General features: G+C 51.8%; 1 protein-coding gene across 1 annotated transcript in view; it reads left to right on the top strand.

The window, feature by feature from the left end:
• LOC125342880 (voltage-dependent L-type calcium channel subunit alpha-1C-like) overlaps positions 1-19,588 on the top strand; it is a 41,688-nt gene extending 22,100 nt beyond the window's left edge. Inside the window, exons 2-3 of the mRNA XM_048335204.1 lie at positions 17,841-18,162; positions 19,369-19,588. Of these exons, the coding sequence (XP_048191161.1) occupies positions 17,841-18,162; positions 19,369-19,510 (464 nt within the window). The 3' untranslated portion in view covers positions 19,511-19,588. The remainder of the gene's footprint in view (positions 1-17,840; positions 18,163-19,368) is intronic.
• Positions 19,589-22,745: the final 3,157 nt, after the last annotated feature.

The raw sequence follows: 22,745 nt of genomic DNA, 5'->3' as shown, positions 1-22,745 counted from the left end.
GAGCTGTTTAAAATATCATAATTCAAAAGGAAAAAAAAACAAACCAAGAGAAGATTCCAGATGCTGACCCTGGGACCCTGCCATTATCAGTAGCATAATGGCTCACATGGCCTGAGTCCTTGTGCTGCGAAGGTCTTTGGTTTGTGTTATTCGTTTCACAGTACCTCATGGCGAGGGAAGGTTCCTGATCTGAGAGCTTCGTACCCACTTTGCTCTAACTAACAAGGAGCAGTGGGGCCTGGTCAGTGGAAGTGGGTGAATCAGGCTACACAGAGGCTCAACCGCAGTGAACTTGACCATGACCTGGTTAGGAAATTAACACCACCTGTGTTCTCACTCGGAGAACTCTCTAACCTTGAGGCACCTGCTCTGCTTTTACTTCTTGTGTGTTGGGCCTGGGGCCAACACTCAGGGTCTGGATGCTGTCCCTGAGCCTTTTTTTTTTCTTACTTGAGGCAGGTGCTCTACCGCTTGAACCACAGCCCCACTCCCAGTATTTTTTTCTGGTTTATTAGAGATAAGAGTCTTCTGGACTTTCCTACCTAATCTGGCCTTGAACCATGATCCTCAGATCTCAGCCTCCAGAGTGGCTAGGATGACAGGCCTCTGTGCCTGGCCTCTGAGATCTTCTGCAGTGGCGCTGCGCTCCATTCCTTCTGTGGGAGAGCTGGTTGTTGCCCCTGCACTTTGGTGTCCATTCTGTGGTCTGTGGAACTTTCCTTGTCAGACCTGACGCCCTGCCTGAGCCACGAGGCCCGAGGCCCGGCTGAGTGTCCTGGCTCTTTGTTTTGATTTCAACAAGCCTGGGCTTACTGCCTTTCCTGGGGCGTCCGCGAGGTACAGAGACAACATCGCCAGCGTTGCTAGGAAATGCAGGAATGATCTGAGTGTTCCGGGCACGTGTTCTCTCTCCTCCCTCCCGAGCACACCTGCCTCTGCCATCTGCTAAGGATGCTTCCGGCACCCTGGCCCTGCCGGGCGGAATACTCCACTGTACTCCGGTCTTAGAGCTTGGGTCTCTCCAACCAAGGAATTACCAGGGAGGAAAACCAGAGCCTGGGGTTGCTAGGCTACGCGGGGCCCCATTCCGGCCCCGCACGGGAGAGGAGGTGCCAAGAGCCAAATGTCCTGTTGAAGGACTCAAGTTTCCCCTTGCTTTGAACAAAAAGGCCGTGTCTGTGAAAGCCCACTTTATCATCCTAGATGCGTTGTGTGCACACGTGCCTGTACAACACACAGCTGGTTTAGTCTGTGGAAATAAGTGTTTGGCTGTTGTTTGCATTCGGCTCCCTTGTTTTAAGTAGGCAGGGCTTTGGTTTCCTGAATTGCCAGTTGGTTTTCGGCCTGTCCAGTGAACCAGGGAGCCTTGCTTCATCTGACTCAAATGTAGGAAGAAGGGGAGCTCGGGATGTCCTGGGTTCCTGTCGTTGGCTTCCCCCTAAAGTTCTCCTTGCTGCTTTTGGGCAGACCTGATCAATTGATACCTGAAGGGTGCACCCGTGTGAGCAGGCCTGGTGGACAGATGGTGTCAGGGAAGCAAAGGCTCACGGAAACCAGGGGCTCTTCTGATGTCTTTTCTCCCCCTCCCCCTCACCTGGCTGTAGCTCCTGTTGCTGAGGCCCACATTTTTGGTTTTGTAGCTGGGATAGAACATACTGACCTCCTCACAGAGGAGATTGTACCTTTTCCAGGGAGACGGCTTGGCTGGGTAGGACAGTGTTCGCACTGAGATGGAAAGACCTGGCTTTGGTGTTTTGACTCAGATGTGGTCTTGCTCAGATCTTTGAGCCTCAGTTTCTCCAGCTTGGAACCAATGTTATTTGCCAACTTGTTATGGTGAGAATTTTTTTTGTGTGTGTGTGTGAAATGATGCAGGAGAAAAAGGCTTTTGTGGGCTCTTAAAACAGCGCAAGATATAAGGCAAATTCCTGGCAGGTGTTTGGAGGATGTATTTCAGGAAGTTAGTCGCCCTGGCTGTGCCACATCTCATTGCTAAGAAGGATGAGGGCTGTCAATAAATACTGATTCATGATGAGGCAGAGAAGCAAAGTGCTTTACAAACTAAGGGCATGCATGCATTTGGTCATTCCTGGAGCAAACGTTTATTGAGTGCTTACACAATAGCAGGCTTTGGGCTTGGGGAGGGAAGTGAGCAGCGAACGGACAAAGTGGAATTATGATTAACGTTTCTCCAGCTTTTCAATGTTAGGAGGAGGGTGTTGTTTTACAGTGACATTTATTCGCTGGGGAAGATCGTACTTTGTGCTAGTGCCATGCTGTCCTGCTCCGTGGCTTTAAAATGTCTTTCCTTTCAGGCACTCATAGTGATAATAGATGGTAGCTGAGTCTTGAAAAATTCCTCATATGGTAAAATAAGAAGAGGTGAAACTGGTCCTTGAAAGCTAATAGCCGATGAGCCGACAGTCCCAGCCCAATCTCCTGCCCAGGGCAACTTGGCTTTGATCTGGCATTCTTTAACAGGTGGCATCCAGTTTCCAAGTGGGTAGTTTCAGGGAAGTGGACCTCGCTGTCTCCCAAATCAGTCGCTCTGGTCTGGACTAGATATTATCTCTTGAAATGTTCTGCCTTCCCGGAAATGCACCCTATTATTCACTCTACTTCTTCTACCTGGAGTGGACAAAAGGTCCTTTTGCTCCATTTTCCCTTTGCCTCCAGGTTCTTGAGGGGCAGGTTTCCTGTAAGCACACTTTCCAGGCTTCCTGCCCTCTTTCCCTTACCCAAGTTCCTTTTGTGGCTTCATTCTTCACCCTTCCTCTCTTTGCTTCCCTTCTTCCAGTCTGGTCTCCTCTACTCAGCCAGTGTTTCTCAGTGGGCTTCAGTTGAGGGCCAAATGACTTGTGCGGAGTGCCCAGCCTGTGCTTCCCTTATTCTGGGCTGTGAATTTGGATTATGGAAGTCAAGAATGTGTTGGCCTCTTAGGTACCTATCCATGCTATACTGCAGGATCATTTTGAGTTGAAGTCTTCCACTTCCTCCTCCTGCCTAGAACTTGCTGATAAGCCAGAGTCCCTCCTACCCTGTGTCCGGGCTGTGCGGTTTTGTCATCCGCGCTCAGCACGACTCTTATTTTATCTCATCAATCTGGACCACGGTTTCAGCATGTTGATGTCATCTGGGTCCTGATTCACTCTTCCAGCTTACAAGCTATTCCTTCCAGATTTGTGTCAGCAGCATGTTGGACAATTTTTTCCCCTCTTCATCCAGATTTTTAATTCCGTACTTTTCTTTTTAAGCGAGAGCCAAAGACAGAGCCCGGGTCATGTCAGCACAGACCGTCCAAGTGTGACTCAGGGCCTTGCATCCATGCGCAGATCCGAGGGTCCACGAGCAGCAGGCCTGTGGCGGATGACTCCACCCCTCAGGGTCTGGGGTGTTCTGTATCTGACTCTTCCACTCGCAGCCCTCCAGGCGATGAGGCCGCCATATGCATTGTTAAACCCCTGTGCTACGGTTGTGATGTCCAGGTTTATTGTTTTAGTCTCAAGTTCACATCTTTGCTTTATTTCCTAACTAGACATCCTTGGAATGTTTCAAGGCAATCTCCTCTCTGCCTTCCGGAACCTTCTCCTCTTCCTGGGAATACTATTTCGTGATGGCATCACCAAGCTAGCCAAGCTAAATCCCTCCTGGGCTCCCTTCTCAATATCTTTGATTTCTTCTCCACCCAAAGCTAATTCGTGCAGCTGGCCTTAGAGATGCTGTCTGGATAACCAGTCTCCTCCTCTACCAACCCCCCCCCCCCCCCACCCAAGACTCACACATTGCACATGACCTGGAATACCTTTACGCTCTTTCTTGTCAGTGTATTGCTCCTCTTTCTTCAAGGTTTTGGCCAGGCTCACCTCCTGCCCACCATGAGCTACACACCCATTTGCTAACTCATCATGTGGTAGGTAACTCCTTATCTTCCTCCACACTTGCTTGAGGGGGTGGAAATATGCTCTGACATAATTATACTACCACTCCTACCACAGAGTAGATGCTCCGGATTTTGTGGGGGCCCATGGGTAAATGGTTGGCTTGCCCAGTTGCTTCTACTTTAACCTAGTCTCAGTGGCCATTGCTTTTCCCTTCCAGCTGTACTCTGTGATTTCTTTTTGTGACATCTCTTTGATGTACTGACCTCGTAACCCTGTTGATGAAGGAATAGAGGTATTTGACACTTATGGATAAGCTTTTTTGCTCCTCAGGCATCCTGGATCACCTGCTTTCTTTCTGATCCGCTATAGGCTGGATAAATTCCCGTTGTTACTGCTTAGTAGCATTTTCTTTGACCCTGGTGTTGGTCAGGGAAGGCCACTGACGGAAGCAACCAGCTCACAGGTCTCAGTGACTTATACAAAGTGGTTCGTGACATAGTCTGGTATGGGTGTTGCTTGTTAGGTGCCTTCCATTGCTGAGCCCGAGACCCAGGCTGCTTCGACCTCCAGGCTTTGCCATTCTGGTGTCCAGAGTCCTCTTCACACCGGTAGATGTGGAGAGAGAAGAGAATTGTAGCTGAGCAAACAGAAGGACAGGTGTAGAGTTGCCAGAGAAATGGTTAATCCTTACCTCTATGTCAAAAGTTGCTTCAGAGCTTTAAAAAGAACGTGTTGGTAGTATGCTACTCTGAAAATGAAGAAGGCATTTCACGTTTTAGTGTGAGATCTTTCTTGTTGAGTGGTGTGGGTTCTAGAAGTTGGGGTTAGGGTAGTGGGTTCCTGGCAAGGGTAAGCAATGGGGTTTTCTGGAAGAAACTGTGAGTGTGTGTGTGTGTGGGGGGGTCCCATTTTAGTGATGCCAGAGTTGCCTGACCCCCAATTCAAGAACTTGGAGTTGGATGTTTGGTGATATCAGTCATTTCTATAGTGTACTTTTTGAGAGTAAAGAAGATATTTTGCAGTGTTTGGTCCTCATTTAGCTTAAGCAAGTGGTCTCTACTCCTGAGCTCCACCACCAGCCCTTGGAGCCTTCTTTCTTTCTGCTCTTACTCCTCAAACACCCATCAGGGGTTGGCTTGTTCCTGCAGCCATGGCCGGGCCCGTTGCTGCCTCTGCAGAGCTGAGGGGGGACAAGAGCTTCCGGCGGGGGAGGTCCCCAGAGGAGGGGTTGCCGGTCCCTGCTGGCCTGTTATCCACCAGTCCCCCAGAGGTGTTAACTCTGCTTCAGTCCTGCTGGTTTCAGTTTGAGATGATTTTATACAGATGAGACAATGGGTGTTTCAGTTCCTGGTTGTTTGCGGCTGTAACAAATTGCTGCAGACGGAGTGACATAAAACAACACAATTAAAGAAAAAAATCTTCTGACGTCCGGAGGTCAGCTGTTTCCGAGGGTCTACAGGGCTGCATTCCTTCCCCATGCTCTAGGGGAAGAATCTCCTGCCTCCCTCTTCCAGCTCCCGGAAGCCGCCTACGTTCCTTGGCTCACGGCCTCTTCCTCCATCTGCAAGGCCGGCACGGCATCATTCTGCTCTTGCGCCTGTCTGAACAGGACCCCTGTTGACTATAGATCCACACGGATTAATATCGCCATCCCAGAACCTTCACTTCAATTGCATCTGTGGTTTCTCTTGTGGTTTCCCATCCAGTGGGGGAAAACCGAGAGCTCTCACCTTTAGAAAGGTCAACCAGCCACCTGGGAACCTCCCCATCTGTGCCTCAACTTCCCCTAGTGCCATGTTGGATGGAAGTATTGGTGTAGCGCCATCTTGAAGACTGTGGAAGCCAAGGGAGGAAGGCTGGGAAAGAGGTCACTCAAGGCAGGCGGTTGTGACCCCAGTGTTTCTGTGCTGGCACCCTTAGTGCACTGGAGATGGTGGGAAAGACCAACCAGGAGACTCGAGAGCATTTCAGCTGCTAGGCACTGTGTGTGTGTGTGTGTGTGTGTGTGTGTGTGTGTGTGTGTGTGTGTGTGTGTAGCAGATACTGCAGGCCCCCGCTGTATTTAGTGGGGGGGGGGGGTGGAGGGAGTGACTGGCTGAGTCAGCAGGGACTCTGCAGATTCCAGTGTTTGTCAGCATTACGAGAGGGAATTTAGGGGCGAGGGTGGGCGAGCCGGGGGCCTGAGGTTCCATCTGCGAAGCCGATTCCTTTTGACAGCATGTTCCAAACAATAAACTCCTCTGCCACCCACGCACGCGGATTCTAGAATCCCTGAACGCCAGGACAGCGCACAGGACCTTGGAGCTGGTTTGGAGAGCTCTCCCTCCCTTTCCAGACGGGGTAACAGAGAGGGAGAGGGAGCCGGCCCTGGGGTCACACAGCTTGTCGGGTAGGGGGTAGGGCAGGCTCAAGTGTCCAGTCCCTGCCCTCCCCCAATCCTTCCACTTGAACAGTGGCTCAAGTGGGAATGGCTGGAATGGTGTTGCTTGGGTGGAAAGGTGGTGTGTGATGCAGACACTCAGGATAGGGACATTTTGACGGCCTTCTCGTTAGCATTGGTGTCTTTGGCCCGGCTGCCAAGCCGAGGTCCGCGCGGCTCCGGCGCACACTTCCTTTTGTCTCTGGTGAGGTGGGCTCCAGGTGAGGCACTGCTGGAAGAAGATGGACTCGGGGCGAGACCAAAGTTGAAAGGAAGCCATGTTGGCCTGACTTGGATCATGTCTCTCCCAACCCAAGGGTCTGACGCCTGGAATTTAATGGCGCTGGAGAGAGAGAGAGGGGAAAAAAAAAAAAAAAACTTGATGTATTTGGACGCGAGTCTGGTTTTGCTCAGTTGTGAAGGCATGTTTGTACACGCGCACGTCTGATTTATTGGGTATTTGAAAACAATTTATGACCAGAATTCTTCGTATCCTTCTTGGGGCCGGTGTGGGAGGTAGACTCTGGGGGGAGGTTGCTCGTGGGGGCCGGAGCCTTGCTTGTCACACGCCTCCCGCCTCGTCTGGTCTAAATTCACTCCTTCCCCAGGACGTCTTAGATCCCAAACCTCTACCTTCTTCCATCCTCTTCCTGAAGAGGATGGCCTCCACCTCGTCTCTCCTCTTGAGATTCCTTTTCTAAGCACTCCACTCCAATGCTCTACCCTTTTTGGTTTATTTAAATATATACGTGTTTGTTATGGCCAAAGGTATGTAAAAGTTGCCCTTCTAACTTTGGTTTCCGAGCCAGGGTCTCCGTGTATAGCCCAGGCTGTGCTTGGATTTGAAATTTCACGTCAGGCTCCAAAGGCTGAGGTTACAGGTATGCACTCCCACATTGGGATTTTAAAAAGCATACGGTCCGGTGACAGGAATTACACTACTACCCACACCGAGAACGTCTCCATCATCCAAACCAAAACTCTGTGCCCAGTAGCTCCCATCTTTCCTACTCTCCCCGCCCCCCCCAGACCTGGCAACCTCCATTTCCAGTCTCCTTGACTATGCTAGGTACTTTATCAGTGGAGTCACGTAAAATGTTTCTCCCATGATATCGGCTTCTTTCACTTAGCATCATGTCTTCAAGTCTCATCCATGTTGCCTCAGACATCAGAGTGTCATTCATTTTTTGAGGCTGAGTGCTGTTCTGCATATGAATATGCCACAGTTGTTTTTATTCAGTCACCTATTTGTGCATACTTGAGCTGTTTTGTCTTCCACCGCTGGAGAATAATAAGCACTACCGTGAACACTGGTGGAAGGGGCCTGGTGGAGTGCTTGCACTTAGTTCCTTTGGGGTAGACCCACGAGTGGAATTCTTGAATCGTACAGTTATTCTCTACGTAATGCAACCGAGGGGCATCCTGTCTGTTTTCCACAGTGGCCACGCTGCTTTTTACATTCTCAACCAGCGATGCAGTCTTTCCACGAGCTCACCACCACCTGTGGCTTTTCTGATGTGTGGCAGAAGCCCTGGTGGGTGTGAAGTTCACCCTCTAGCTTTGAGGATGTCCTTGCCAACCATCAGTCCCCAGTAGTTCTGGGACAACCCCCGTAGAATGAACTAGAGGAGCAATGCATTCTCTGTGTTCTCTTCCCAGCTTGGTGGCCCATGGAGTTGAACTTGGCCTTTAGGAGCAGGAAGCTGGGCTCTTCCCAGGCCACCTTTCTGATGGGCAGAGCCTGGTCTGTGGGCAGAGAAGGGATGTTGGGCTGCATGTTGTTCCGCCACTGCCTTTGAGGTCCGCAGGAGCTTTGAGGTCAGGCCCTAAGGGATTCGGTTGGGTGAGGCTGGTGGGAAGGTGGTTATGGAATGGCCTGGGTGTGGAGGACAGGCTGCTCTGTGGCTCTGTCTGCCTCCATGAGCATGACAGACAGACACTCACCAGGACAGACAGACTATGCATAAATGGCTGTATGTGGGTAGGTTGTGTCTTCAGTGGTAGCATGTGGGGGAAAGCACAGCTGCCTTACAAAGGAGAGTTTCCCAGGACCTCTGGAATTTTCTGCATAGATTGAGGGTCTCACAAATGGGCACTGGGAACGTAGGTGGATGGAATACCAGAATCCTAAGGCAGGTGGTTGGTTGCTCACCCCATCGGAGAAGGTGCTTTGGGGAAAAAGTTACTGTTGAAATACAAACAACTTTTCATGCTTTCTTTCACCTCCTGTAGAGGAAGTATTCTTCCTTGGTACCCTGAGGCATTGTGTGTGAGTATCTGGCACCGATGTTATTAAATACCACTCCATCTTTGGGTAGAGCTGTAGAGACGCAGCCTCGTCTTGTCTGTGAGGGGCGTGTGGCTCTCTCTGGGTGACAGAGGAGTAGACCCTCTGAGAGAGGCCAGGAGAAGTGCCCGCCCCTTGGTTCTCAGCCATGTTGCCAGTGGTGAGGGTGAGGGGTGTTGCAGGCTTGGGGTCTGGGTTTGAGACTGTGTAGCTGGCTGATTCTGTGCCCTGCTCTGCTCAGACATCTTCCATGCTGTGGTTAGATGAGGTCTTGTATCAGACCTAGGCCCCAGGCTCCTGCCCACTGCCATGAAGCTCAGACATTCTGCTATGGGCACACAATTCCTCCCGCCCTGCAAGAAGGCCAGCTCTGAGAAACGGAGTGTTTCACACCCAGATGGAAAGAAGAAGAACAACAACAAAAGATTAACTGCGATAATCCTGTTATGTGCTTCTCCCTAAGGGGGAAAAAGACCTTTGATAAAAATCGGGACCCTGATGCATATACTTTTTGGATTAGGAAGGGGTCTTACTTCTTGAGGCTTCTGATGGGAACAGAAGCAAGTACTCACAGAGCAGTGCCCACTGGCTTCTACCCTGTGGGCGCCTGCCCAGAGTCCCTTGCAGGCTGGGCATTGTTGTGAGGGGGCTCCCTGCAGACTTATGCCTTGAGCACCTGCACACAGCGGCTGCACTGGTAGATTTCTGCCCTCAAGGTGCTGAGAACTGTTGGGAGACTGAGAGGGGCCCAGATATTAGAGCTGAACTCGCCTCAGGCACGTGCCTCGTGGATAACAGCGAAAGGCTGAGCGGTCTCTGTCCTCCCTGTGCTTGGAAAGAGCGGAAGTGTTTCACCGTCCTTGCGACTGCTGCTCCCCAGTTGAAGCCATCCGTTTTCCTCCCTCTGGTGCTTCAATGCTGGCACGAGAGTCTTCGAGTGCCAAGGGAAATGCCATAGTAGTTAGGGCCAGGTGCCTTGGTCACAGGCAGACAACCCCACCGCCACTCCCTTCATGTCCCCACTAGGATTTCTTTTTTTTTTTTTTTGCCAGTCCTGGGCCTTGGACTCAGGGCCTGAGCACTGTCCCTGGCTTCTTCCCGCTCAAGGCTAGCACTCTGCCACTTGAGCCACAGCGCTGCTTCTGGCCGTTTTCTGTATATGTGGTGCTGGGGAATCGAACCTAGGGCCTCGTGTATCCGAGGCTGGCACTCTTGCCGCTAGGCTATATCCCCAGCCCTAGGATTTCTTTTCTAACTGGAAAGCACAGAGGACTTGCTGGTTTGCTGGCTCAAAGGAGGGAATGGCAGTGGGTTTCCCATGTTTCCAGCTGCTGTGCTGGCGATGCTCTGAGCCCTTGCCCTTCCCCCCTTTCCCACCCCTCCCACCCTCCTTCCCTGCCCTGGTCATGGGGACAGGTGGAATGCAGAATAGAAACAAGACGGTTCTGTTTAAGGCAGCACTGATCGAGTCTGGATGTTTGCTCCCTCACTTTTTGTTTTTTTCTATTTTTGCTATGGAGTGGATTTGACTCTGTGGTCACCAGGCCTGTTCTGAGTGTTTCCAGCTCTTAAGACCACGTTAGATGCAGGGCAAGAGAAAAAGCCTAGGAAGACAACAGCAGTGCCGCTCAAGGACTGTGTGAACAGCTCAGCTGAGGTGGAGTGGCGGGCGGGGGGGCGGGGGGGGAGGAGGGCAGAGTCCCAGCACCGAGGCCCACCCTGGGAAAGGCCGGTGTGTGTGTGTGTGTGTGTGTGTGTGTGTGTGTGTGTGTGTGTGTGTGGTGTGTATGCGCGTGCGCGTGCAGAGAACGGTCATATCCTGATCAGGAAAGTCTGCCCACCTGCCAGCATCTGGATCTGATCTTGGTTGGATCTTTAAATCTTTCTATGATGTCTTTCCTTATTGTCATTTCCCTCCTGTCCCACTCTGCCTCTTCCTAATGTGGATGCTGCTGTCCAGCATGGTGGCTTCCAGCCACCTGTCTACCTAGACTTCTTCCATAGACATTAACTGCAATTAAGTGGACTTCAAAATGCACTTCCTCTGTTGCACCGGCTACATCGGAAAGTCAACAACCACATCTGACCGATGGCTGCCGTGCTGACAGCTCAAAAGGACAGGCAGTTTCTGCTTGCCTGAACCCTGCCTTGGACAGAATGCTGTGATAGCCTTGGTTTGCCTTAGCCAGTACTTGTTCATACCTAACCACGAGTTGCTGTAGTCACTTCAGAGCTTACAAAGTGACTCAGAGCCTAGGGGGAGCAGGCTGCGGGCTGGGTCTGCAGGACCTGCATCTGGGACCCAAGCCCAGGGACTGGGCTCTGGGGGGACATGCTACACCCAGGAGCAAGGAGACAGGAAGTCCCCGCAGGACCCTGCCCACTCTCTACCGGCTAGATTCCCATCCTTTCACCACTTGACTTAGCTGTAGTTTAGTTCTTCGTGGATGTGGGATGGACAGGAAAGCAGAGGGAAGCATGCCCTGAGGGAATATGTCAAGGCACTGTGGCCCGGGAGCTGGGCATGTTTGAGGCATGAGAAGATGCCTGTGGGTGGAGCAGGTGGGGGGGAGGATGGGGAGATGAACTCAGCCGAAGTGGGCCCCGGCTGGCCTACACAGACTATGTGAGCCATGACCAAGGATTCACATTTTGAAGGAATTTAACCAAAGAAACAACAGGGCCTGGTTTTATATTCATATTTCTAAAAGGTCACTCTGGCTGCTGTGTAGAGATTGGATCGGGGGCCCAGCAAACCTAGGAATGAGAGAAATGTCATGGGCTACTGCAGTATTTCTGGGCAAGAAATACTGGATGGTGGCCTGGACAAGAGTGGTGGCTTGGGTGATGGAAATTGTTGCTCATAACTCTTTCCTCAGAGCTTCTCCCCTGCTGCCCTTGCCAAGAAGTAAGTGGACAAGCTGGTGCTTAGGGAAAAGCTTGAACTTGGGGGCAGAGATGGAGGTAGACTCTCCCGGTGGCTTTCTAGTGTCTATCTGTGGTCCATCTTGCATTAGCCAGCTTTCCGTCGTGATGATATAATATTCAAGACCACCAGCTTATAAGGAGGAAAGGTTTATGTGGCCTCAGGGTTGTGAAGGTTTCATTCTGTGGTTGGTTGGCCTCTCTGGGAGGCAACACATTATGGCAGGACCTTGTAGCTGAGTGCACTGTTCATCTCATGGTAACTGGATAGCAAGAGGCAAAAAGGAGTGAGGTCCCACACTCCTGCAAGAGCACACCCCCAACGACCTAACTTCCTCTCACTAGGCCACACCCCCAATGACTTAACTTCCTCTCACCAGGCCACACCCCCAACGACCTAACTTCCTCTCACTAGGCCACACCCCCAATGACTTAACTTCCTCTCACCAGGCCACACCCCCAACGACCTAACTTCCTCTCACTAGGCCACACCCCCAATGACTTAACTTCCTCTCACCAGGCCACACCCCCAACGACTTAACTTCCTCTCACCAGGCCATGCCCCCAGTGACCTAACTTCTTCCTGCTAGGCCACACGCCTAGTGACTAACAGTCTTCCTACTAGACCAGGCTCTTGATGACTTAACTCCTCCACTAAGTCACGCCTCCAGTGACCTAACTTCCTCTCACTGAGCTACACCCCTAGTGACTAACAGTCCTCCTACGGGGCCACACCCCCTATGACATAACTTCTTTCTGCTAGGCTACACCCCCAATCACCTAACTTCCTCCTGCTAGGCCACATCCTCCATGACCTAATAATGATCTTCCCATTAGGTCATACCCCCTATAACTTCCTCCTGCTAAGCCACACTCCTAGTGACTTAACTTCTTCCTGCTAGGCCACGCCCCTGGATGATCTAACTACCTCCTGCTAGGCTCTGTCTCCCTCCCTCCCTCCCCCCCCTCCCTCCCTCCCTCCCTCTCTCTGTCACTCTGTCATGCCAGTACTGAGGCTTGAACTCAGGGCCTCATGCTCCCACGTGGCTTTTTCTGCTCAAGGATGGAGCCACACCTTCACTTTTGCCTTTTTTAGGAGTTAATTGGAGATCAGAGTCTCACAGACTTCCTTGCCGGGGCTGGCCTTGAGCCCCGATCTTCAGATCTCAGCTTCCTGAGTGGCTAGGATGACAGGCGGGAACCATCCATTCACAGACCTTGTGTCTTTTGTTTTTCTTCTTCTTTTTTGGTTTTTATTTTGAGTGACAGCCCCAGAGCCCCAGGCCTGGGTGGAGAAGTGTTACAGTGAGGGTGGGGGGGACCAGCCACACCTGTCTCACAAGAGTGTGTGGCTCCTTGTGCCCTTAGTTATAGTTGTGTCTCAGGCTGCAGCAGGGCTCAGGGCTGCCTGCCCCAATAATTGGGAGTTGTTTTCTCGGCCTCTGGCTAGGGAGAAGTTGACATTCCGCTTTTTCCCAGGGGCCCGTTTCCCATGTGCGTCCTCCAGATGGTGTGCTCCAGAGAGATCCTTGTGTTCTGGGAATGGCTCACGGCATAAATAATGTCCCCCTGTGGAGCGTGCAGGGGGCTGAGGTGTCAGCTGGCCGCGACTTGGCATTCGGAGCTGACCCCCTGGCTCTGTGGAGGCAGGGCCACTGTGCTCACGGACCTGCCAGCTCACACGCAGGGTGTCCAGGGCGTACCCCACACGGGCTTTCTGCGGCGGTGGGATGCGTTTTCACATCCTCTCCCTGAGCACTGTGCCAGGGTTCCCAGGACTCCGCAGATAGGAGACAGGAGGGGACCTTGGGTGCAGAGCCGGCCGAACGGGCTGAACTCAGGGCTTCAGGGAGAGAGAGGCCCGGCGTTGTCAGCAGAAGGATTCTGGGGATCTGGAAGGCCAGCAGCCGGGGAACAACACATCTGCTTTTATATCTGCATTTATATCTGCCAGGCAGGCCGATTCGGTTCCAGGAGTTGAAATAGTCAATGCCAAATAGTCTGGGAAGGAGCGATTATATATCGCAGATTGAGTAGAGCAGAAGTAGAGTTCCAGCTGTGTCTAATGAGCCAAATAGGATATGAAGTCCCTTGCACCAGGTCACACCTTTGCACCAGGCAAATAGAAACAGGGATGCTTTCTTCTGTGGCCCCCAAAGGTGCCCTGAGGTGACCACAGAGGCTGTCAGCATCGTGGACGCTGTCACCAGGATCCTGTTACATACGAGGGCTGTTCCGGAACACCTGGAGACCCTGGAGGCCTGGGAGGGTGTGTGTTCTCCGTTTGTGGCCCCGCGTGTGCGTGTGCGTGTGTGTGCGTGCGTGTGTGTGTGTGTGTGTGTGTGTGTGTAGCAAGCATGAGAGCTGAGGAGGCCGAACTTGTCTGGCAGTTCCCTGGGAGTCCTGCGTGCTGCTGGAATCTTCCATTGTCTCATGTGGTGACCTTTGGTGAGTCATCTGCTGCTTTGTTTTCTGACGTGTGAAGTAGATACCTTGCTGCGGATGGCAGCAGGGCTGCACTTCACGTGCTTTGATTCACTCCCAATGGTGTTTGCGTTTTCCCTCTGGGGTCTTTTTTTTTTTTTTTTTAAAGAGAGGCCTAAGCCGCAATCCTCGTTGCACCGGAGCAGGGCGGGTGGCATGGTGTAACGGGATGGGGGAATCTCACCAGGAGCTTGGCATTCTGTTAAAACCCTCTGCCCTGCGGTGCCCCAGCTGCCTGGAGCCACCAGGGCATGGAGGAGGAGGAGGAGGAGGAGGAGGAGGAGGAGGAGGAGGAGGAGGAGGAGGAGGGGGAGGAGGAGGAGGAGGAGGAAGAGGAGGAGGGGGAGGAGGAGGAAGAGGAGGGTGGTGAAGGGTCTGTGTTGTGAGATGGGACACAATGTCATGTTGGGAATATGCATGGGGGATAACAAAGGCAATTTTCCAGGCCCAGAGGGCGAGGCTGAGGCTGGGGCTGGTGCTGGGGTGCCACCAGGGCCAGATGGTGATCATGCAGGAAGGAGGCAGGTGACCAGCTGGATCCAAAGAAGGCCTGATGTGCTCATGTTGGCACCAAGCTGGAGCGGGAAGCTGGCAGCCTCTGTGCGGTCTCCATTTTTGACCTTTCCTGCCCCTGGCGGGCGTCACTCATCCTCCGGGCTGTGCTTTCCCCATTTGCTTGGGGAAGGCTTAGAACCCTTTCAGTACAGCAGCGAGGACAGTCATCTGGCATCAGAGTTGAGACTTCCCACCGTCACGGTCACGGAGATGACCTAGGTTGGCAGGCAGGACAGCCCGGCCAGGCTTGGTGGCACGGGACACAGGTCAGATGTCAGTAAGCACAAGCTGAGGTACCCCGGTGATCATCACAGTGAGTGGAGAAGAGAAAGGCCCACCGGACCTTGGGGGTCAGTGCTTGTGGCCATCACACCTGTTCCACGGGCTTGTGGCATCAGGCATGCGTAGATGTAGGAGTTCCTTCTGTGGGGGCAGACTCTCTTGGAGCATATTCTGATGGGTTCAGCCAGGCCATGTGTCCTTAAGAGGCTCTTGTCAGGAGTGGTATGGGCAGGGACAACTCATCCTAAGAAGCAGGTTGGTTAGATGAGGTGCCAGTAGATCACACCTGTAACCTTAACTACTCTGGAGGCTGAGATCTGAGGATCAGGGTTCTCAGCCAACCGGAGTAGACAAACCCCAGAGACTCATATCTCTAATCAGCAAAGAGCTGGAAGTAGAAGCGTGATTCCAGTGGTATGGTGTCAGCCCTGAATTAAAAACAAAAAAAACAACCAAGAGTGAAAGGCTGTAAGTTCAAACTCTAGTATGGGGGCACACACACACACTCGCACAGTTGGTCCAACTGGGAGGAAAGTTATCTGAGTTGTCTTGGAGCTAAGACAAAGAAGGATCAGCTCCAGATAAGAGTTGGGCTCTTTTTCCCCTGCCAAACAACAATAAATTTATAGGAGGTGGGAGTGGCATGAGAGTCACTAAGCTCCTCAGTGTTGCTGGCTCCCTGCACTGGGTATCTTTAGGGCTGTCTTCCTGCGCCTTTAACCAGTGGGGCAGCCTATCTCTGTTAGGAAAATGGAGGAGAACGGAAAAGGAATAGGCCGGACTAGATCCTCAACAGGCGTGAACTGTTTATTGAGGAACAGCGAGGGGCCCTTGGATTTGGAGGTTGTACACGTGTGTGTGTGTGTGTGTGTGTGTGTGTGTGTGTGTGTGTGTGTGTGGTGAGTTTGGAACCAGGCTTATAAGGGGTCTGAGCAAGGAGGCAGAGGTTATTGAAAGTACCAGTAGGTCTAGGAAGTTAGTGACTTTTCCTGGGGCCCACAATGGATTGTTTTCAGCTGGGCTTAGGTGAATTGCACTGCCTGCATATCAAAGGAGGTTCACAGATACCTGGTCTGTATGTGCCTGGGGCTCCCTTTCTCTGGTCCTGCCCAGATTTCCTCTGATTAGTGCCCTTCAGCCCTGCCTTCAGCTCTGCCAAGCATCTGGGTCCAGTGCCATAGAATGAGTTGCCCACATTTAGTGACCCACCACCAAGCACCCTGCCCATCTCAGGAATTCAGGAAGCCCCTACTGGCATGGTTGTGTCCTGGAGTCTCTCAGATGATGTCTGGGCCTTCCAGGAGCATTGTCCTTCCACATGTTAGGGTGGCTTCTTGACATTGGGATGGCCACCTGGAGGGTTGGGGAGATACCACTGGCCTTTTCCACCTCCACCTGGAAGTCACGTGCTGTCAACTGGGGCTGCATTTTGTTAGTCAAAGCAGACGCCAGAGGCTAGTTCCTTTTTGGGGACAAAGGGGACCAGACAGATGAGACAGATGAGACGGATGTCAGATGGTGGACGACTTGCCTACATGAGTTTAAGTCACCAGAGCTTCCCGCGTGTATCTGTCAGCATTCCCTCACTCAAAACAGATAGGACTGAGATAATCAGAGTATAAACAGAAAGAGATTTATTTGTACTTGCAGTTGTCTTTGGGGGGGTGGGGTGGAGTGAGGTGTCAGGTTGTGATTGATTGGACCCAAGGCAATGCAGCACATCTGGCAGGTGTGCCTGGTAGAGAAAAATCCACCTCTTCTGGGCCAAGAAGTACTCAATGTAGAGTAACAAACTGAGGCCACAGCCCCGCTCAGGGTCACACCCTGAGAGCTTACAACCTGTCCTTAGGCTCCCACCCCAAAAATTCTGTCATCTCCCAAAGGTAGCATCTCCATGGAGGTGGAGTCTTTGGGGGGAGGTGGGGAAGAAGATCTAAGCTATAGCACTGTTGATGTGGATCGCCTTTGTCCATCCCTTCATTTTATTAAATGCATGCATTTGTAGAACACAGATGTCAAGCAGAATGAATTATACTCATTTCATGATGTATCTGTAACACCTTAACCCCTCCTATTCCCTCTCTCCTTCCTTCATTCAAATTTTTAATTTCCCTTTAACACACATCTCATTCTTACTTTCTGCCTCACTCTCCTTTAACACCCCCATTTTATTCCCTTCAACGTTTATCCTTTTATTTGTGGGATGCTTTATTTCGGCGATCCTGGGTTTGGACGCAGGGTCCCGTACTTGCTAGGCAGATGCTCTACCACTGAGCCATGCCTCCAGCTCTTTGTGGCAGTGCTTCTTCCTGAGATAGGGTCTCTCTCTCCCTTCTTGGGCTTCCTACACTTGGACTTCAGTCTGCCTTTGCTGAGCTTCTTGTCACAGCTGGGACCAGAGGAATGTGCCACCATTTCCAGGTTCTTTGGTGGAGATGGAATTTGTGGACTCTTCTGCCCAGTCTGACCTGGAATGCTTCCCCTTGCAACCTCTCATGTAGTTAGGATGATAGGTGTGCAGCGCCGTGGTGCCCAGCTATGCGTGGAGAAGGGGGTCTTGCAAACCTTTCTGTCCAGACTGACCTGGGACTGTGATCCTACTGTCCTCTCAGTAGCCAGAGTTACAGATGTGAGGCACTGGTGCCCATCAATAAATGTGTATTTCATGCATGGATATTGCATCGCCTTTCATCATTTCTGCAGCCTTCTGTTCTGACTAGCTGTGTGCCACAGAGGCCCTTGCAACCCGTAATGCAAATACATCCTACTTTGTCTGCAGTGAGACAAGGCAGTGAGACTAGATGGGCAAGTGGCATGTCCTGGGTCACCACAGTCGCCGGGCTGGGCCTAGAACATGTCTCCCAGATCTGTTTCTCAACATCCCATGCTGGTGTTCTGTGCGTCAGCTCCCAACTTCCTGCGAAAGCTTGAACTGTGATTTTAAAAAGTTGCATCCAGGTGCTCCTCTTTCCCCCCCAGTAATTGTCCCCTTTCCTTCTTTGCTCAGGTTCCAACTATGGGAGCCCACGCCCAGCTCATGCCAACATGAATGCCAACGCAGCGGCAGGACTGGCCCCCGAGCACATCCCCACCCCGGGGGCAGCCCTGTCCTGGCAGGCGGCCATCGATGCAGCCCGGCAGGCCAAGCTGATGGGCAGCGCCGGCAACGCCACCATCTCCACGGTCAGCTCCACCCAGCGCAAGCGGCAGCAGTACGGGAAACCCAAGAAGCAAGGTGGCACGACCGCCACGCGGCCACCCCGGGCCCTGCTCTGCCTGACCCTGAAGAACCCCATCCGCAGGGCATGCATCAGCATCGTGGAATGGAAATATCCTTTGTGCTCTGGGACTGGGCTTGACTGGCTGGTTGCCCCTCCGCTCCGTCCCCCCCTCCCCCTTCTGTGAGCTATGTTGGTCTCATCCTGAACCGTACTGGGGCCCTGTGAAACAGCAGAGTTCTAGGCCCTGCCCCCGGCTTGACTCGAAGCATTCTAATTCCTGCAGACAGGGCCCAGGAATCTGCAAGCATAACAAGGCTGCCCGGGTGCCCTGTCTCCTGCAGCTCCAATCCCCAACTCTGAATTGTTCTGAAATCTACCACTTTTTTTTTTTTTTTTTTGCCAGTTGCGGGGCTTGAACGCAGGGCCTGGATGCTGTCCCTGAGTGCTTTTGCTCAAGGCTGTCCCTGTACTACTTGGACCCACAGCTCCACTTTTGATTTTTAGGTGGTTCACTGGAGATAAGAGTCTCAGGGACTTTCCTGCCCTGCGTTGGCTCTGAACCGTGATCCTCAGATCTCAGCCTCCTGAGTAGCTAGGATCACAGGAGTGAGCCACTGGAGTCTGGTTTAAAATCTACCACTTCTTGAGTGCTCACATAATACCACAATACCATTTTCCAGGTGGAAAAAAAAATTCTTACACCGGACCTCATGTGACAAGTTGCCATCAAAAAGCAAGTCACTGGGTTAGGGGTTGGGTAGATCTTACTGGAAGGGACAGTGTCCCAGGACCCTGTTCTCTAGAGGGCAGATCTTTTCCTAGGCATAGAGCTCAGCCCTTAAGGGGGTAATGGCTACTTCTCTCTGCACCCACAGAACGCAGAACACATCCTGCCTCACTTGCAGAGCCCTGGCTCCTCCAGACGGGGTGCTGAGAACCCTGCCCCGGGGCAGGCGCCGCTCTGCCAAAGCCACCACCCCACACATCTGAGGGAAAAATGAAGTCTACTGCAATCTCAATAACTACAAGAAGGGACAAGGTTTTGAGAAATCTGTGTTTATTCTGGCACGCGACTGGCCTTGCACTGCCCTTGACATATTAGGGAAAATTTTGGCTGAGCCCTGGGAGAAGTTCTTCATGCAGGCATGTGTTTCTTCTCAGAACACAAGGGGCTTGGAATGCATTGTTTAAACAAAATCCTTACGAATCTTTGATTCATTTTAAATATATATATATATATGAACCCTTTATTCATATATAGGTATATACACACACATATGGCTCAGCGTTCACTTCCTTAACTCCCTTCCTCAGACCCTTTGAAATCATTATTTTACTGACTATTTTTGCCAACTGTGTGGCCTTAGCCATCTACATTCCTTTCCCAGAGGACGACTCCAATGCCACCAACTCCAACCTGGTAAGTCGCCAAGGCTCTGTGTTTTCTACTACTTGAGTTGGTGCGACTGAGTTTGGGTCACAGGGAGTCGTGTTGGCATGTGTGCAAGGAGAGAGATGGTGGACTGGCGCCTGTGTGCGGTAGAACTGGTACCTTCAGGGCTGTTGTTGAGATCAGCACTGCCTTGGCTCAGCCTGTTGTCAGAAGGGATCTTGTAGTTGGGGGGTAGGGGGGCGGGCGGCAAGTGCAGGTGTTTGCTGGCCAGTGTTTATCTGTGGTCCTGAGTGTAATTTGGGTCTCCGTGTTCCGTTGGCTGGTTCGGGTCTGTGAGGGTTGATGAATGATTTTCTAGGAAGCGTTTAGGAGAGTTTCCTTTTGCAGCCAAGATGTATTCTCGAGTTGAAAGGGCTTTGTTTTCTTGGGAAAGGCGGCTCTCCCCTTGTGGAGTGGGCCAGCGCTGGCAACGGAGGGCTCGGATTTGTCCGTGGAAAAAGCGGATGGCGTTGTTTACTCTTGGCTGAGTGTGAAGTTGCGGCGAGCATGGAGGCTTTCTCTGTGTCTGGGCATGTCAGAAAAAGAGCTTTGGAATGCAGTTGGCAACGTTGGGGCAGTGCAGGACGCCGCTCCCCCCTCCCCCGTGAAGACCCGTGACTGCTCACGTGGCTTCCACCGCGCGCACTTGGTCCCCAAGGCCACCATCTTGCTCCTGCCTCCAGCCCGGCCCTCTGATTCGCAAGGTCTGATGTGAGGAGCTGCAGGATGGTAGTGGGGTTCTCCCGTCTCGGTGGCTGGCTGATCCGCCCTTCCTCCTGAACACAAGGCAGAGGTCTCACAATCACAGGCATTTCCAAAAAAGTCGGACATACCCCCTACTCCACCCCCCGATTGTCCACACAGACTGGATGTGAGTTGGAATGCTTAAGAGTATATTGGATGTTGGTCCTCATGCAAAGAGCAGTGCTTTGTCCTTGATGAGGCGATTTCCAGGCTTTGAGTGGAGGAGAGTGGGAGAGAGCAGGGGAGGACTGATTTGGAGCTGGGCTTTTCTTCTTCAGAGAGGGTGGGCTGAGGAGCTTGAGACGAACCAGAAGCCTGGGATGGCTGGGCACCGGTGGCTCAGGCCTGTAGTTCTAGCTGCTCAGGAGGATGAGACTGGAGAATCGGTGCAAAGGTGACCCAGGCAGGAAAGTCTGTGAGACTCTCGTCTCTAGTTAACCACCACAAAGCCAGAAGTGAAAGTATGGCTTAAGTGGTGGAGCACCAGCCTTGAGTGAAAAAGCTAAGGGACAGCGTTCAGGCCCTGAGTTCAAGCCCCAGCATCAGCTCGAATGTGTGTGCTGTGGGTCTCACCTTTGCTTTCGGACAGGGAAGGAAGCCCCTGAGAGGTGCCTGGGGTGGCCTGTGTGGGCCCCATCTCCCCTTCTCCCCAGGATTTCTATGTCTGTAGCCAATCAGCCCACGGGCCCAAGGTGTGTTTGAAGCACTGTAGGCCCAGGTTCTCCCACTCCTGGGCTCTCTGTGTTGAAAATACCCGCTGTGGAATACTGCACTTGAACCACCGCACCTTCCCAGGTGAATTGGAAGGTTCCAATCCACAGTCCTGACCTAGAAGAGAGACGTGAGCTCACACACTCCCCTCCAACCGTGTCTCTTCTGGCACGGGGAGGAAAATACCTGCTTGACCATTATAATTACCTTTATTAGGCTCCATCAGTGACTGGGTGCTTTGTATATAGTACCGCCAATTCCCCCAACAATGCTGTACTGGCAATTTCCTCCTCTCCTTGAGGGTGGAGGTTGTTTGTTTTGTGCATGGCTGTAACCCGACAGTTCTGACCCCTGACAGAAACCTCTCTGTCCCTTCATAAATATTCGTTGAGTGGAGTAGCTAGGTGAATGGCATTGTCTTTTCATTTCCAATAAGGAAATAATATCTTGGGGAAGTCAAGTGACTTGGTGAGCAAGTAGCAGAAGTGGGATTTGAACTCAAGCCTGAATGAAACCACAACTGGGGGTGGTCTTTGCTCCAAGCAGAAGAGGCTGATATGAAAATGTTTCAAAGATGAAACACTCTGTAGCAGTATTAACAGGTATTTGGAGAGAGAAAAAATAAACAATCCAACCCTAACCAAACCCAACTAGATGTAAACAAACTGGTTTCTGTTGGAAAACAAATTCAGTAATTCTGACTTAACTAAAAGTTAAACAAATCATTGTAAGATGTCTCCAAGCCTCCTTTTTTTTTTAAAAAAAAATTATTTTTTGTAGTGTGGAGAACAGAACTTAGGGCTTTGAGCATGCTAAGCAGAAGCTTTTTCCTGGTCACAGCCTGGCCAAGCTTTGAACACAGCTTGGAGCAGGCATAGTTGCTCCCATACTAACTGTGGACGTAAGAGCTTTCTATATCACAGTGGTGCTGATTTGGACAGAGGTGTCATCCCGTTGTCTGAGCCTCAGACGATGTAATTATTGCCTATGAGGGAGGCACAGAGAGGATGGTAGATGTGGGTTGCTGTTGATAGAGGTACTGGGGTTTGAACTCCGGGCCTTGTACTTGTGAGGTAGGAGCTTTACCACTTGAGCCGCTCCGCCTGGACTCTTTTTGTATTAGTTATTTTTGAGGCAGAGTCTTGCTTTATGCCTTGACTATCGTGGACTGCAGTCTTCCTGTTTGTGCTGGGATGACAGGGGTGTGGGATGCCAGGGCCAGGCTGACTCCTACTCCTGGCAGTCTCCAAGCTCCTGAGTAGATCTGCACTTAACATAATGGTCATAAACCCTTGGGGCTCCCGGGGCAACCATTTGACTCTGGGTTTACACACTAAGTATTTCAGAGCAGTCAGAGGCCTGGCCGGCCCCCTGTGCCCTCTCTGATGGACAGGGAGGAGGGGAGGTCTAAATATGGTGACACCTCCTGCTCCATCTCCACCCATCCTTGTTCATTCTGGGGGGAAGAGTGTGCGCCATGTCAGTTCATGTCTTACCCAGGAGAGCTCCTTTCGGGTACTGGCTCGTGAGCATTTAAGGGTTATCAAAGGGTGTGTTTCTGGAATCCGAAAAATAGGAATCTCTGGAGCCTTAAAAGACATACACAAAACTCATTTCATCCTTTTGGGGTGGGGTGGGGGGAAGAGAGGGGGTCCTGCACAAGCATTAGGAAATTCAGTTATGGGGTGCACAATTGGGACACGGAGGAACCTCCACAAGGTTCCAGAATGTTCTGATCTGAGAAAAGCTTAGGGCATCTCCCTGCTGGGGTGTCTGCCTTCTTCAAAGCCCATCTTTTGACTGG

Source organism: Perognathus longimembris, chromosome 27 (genome assembly GCF_023159225.1).
Source record: "Perognathus longimembris pacificus isolate PPM17 chromosome 27, ASM2315922v1, whole genome shotgun sequence".
In the NCBI taxonomy this organism is placed as follows: Eukaryota; Metazoa; Chordata; class Mammalia; order Rodentia; family Heteromyidae; genus Perognathus; species Perognathus longimembris.
This window is presented reverse-complemented; position numbering and strand designations above follow the sequence as displayed.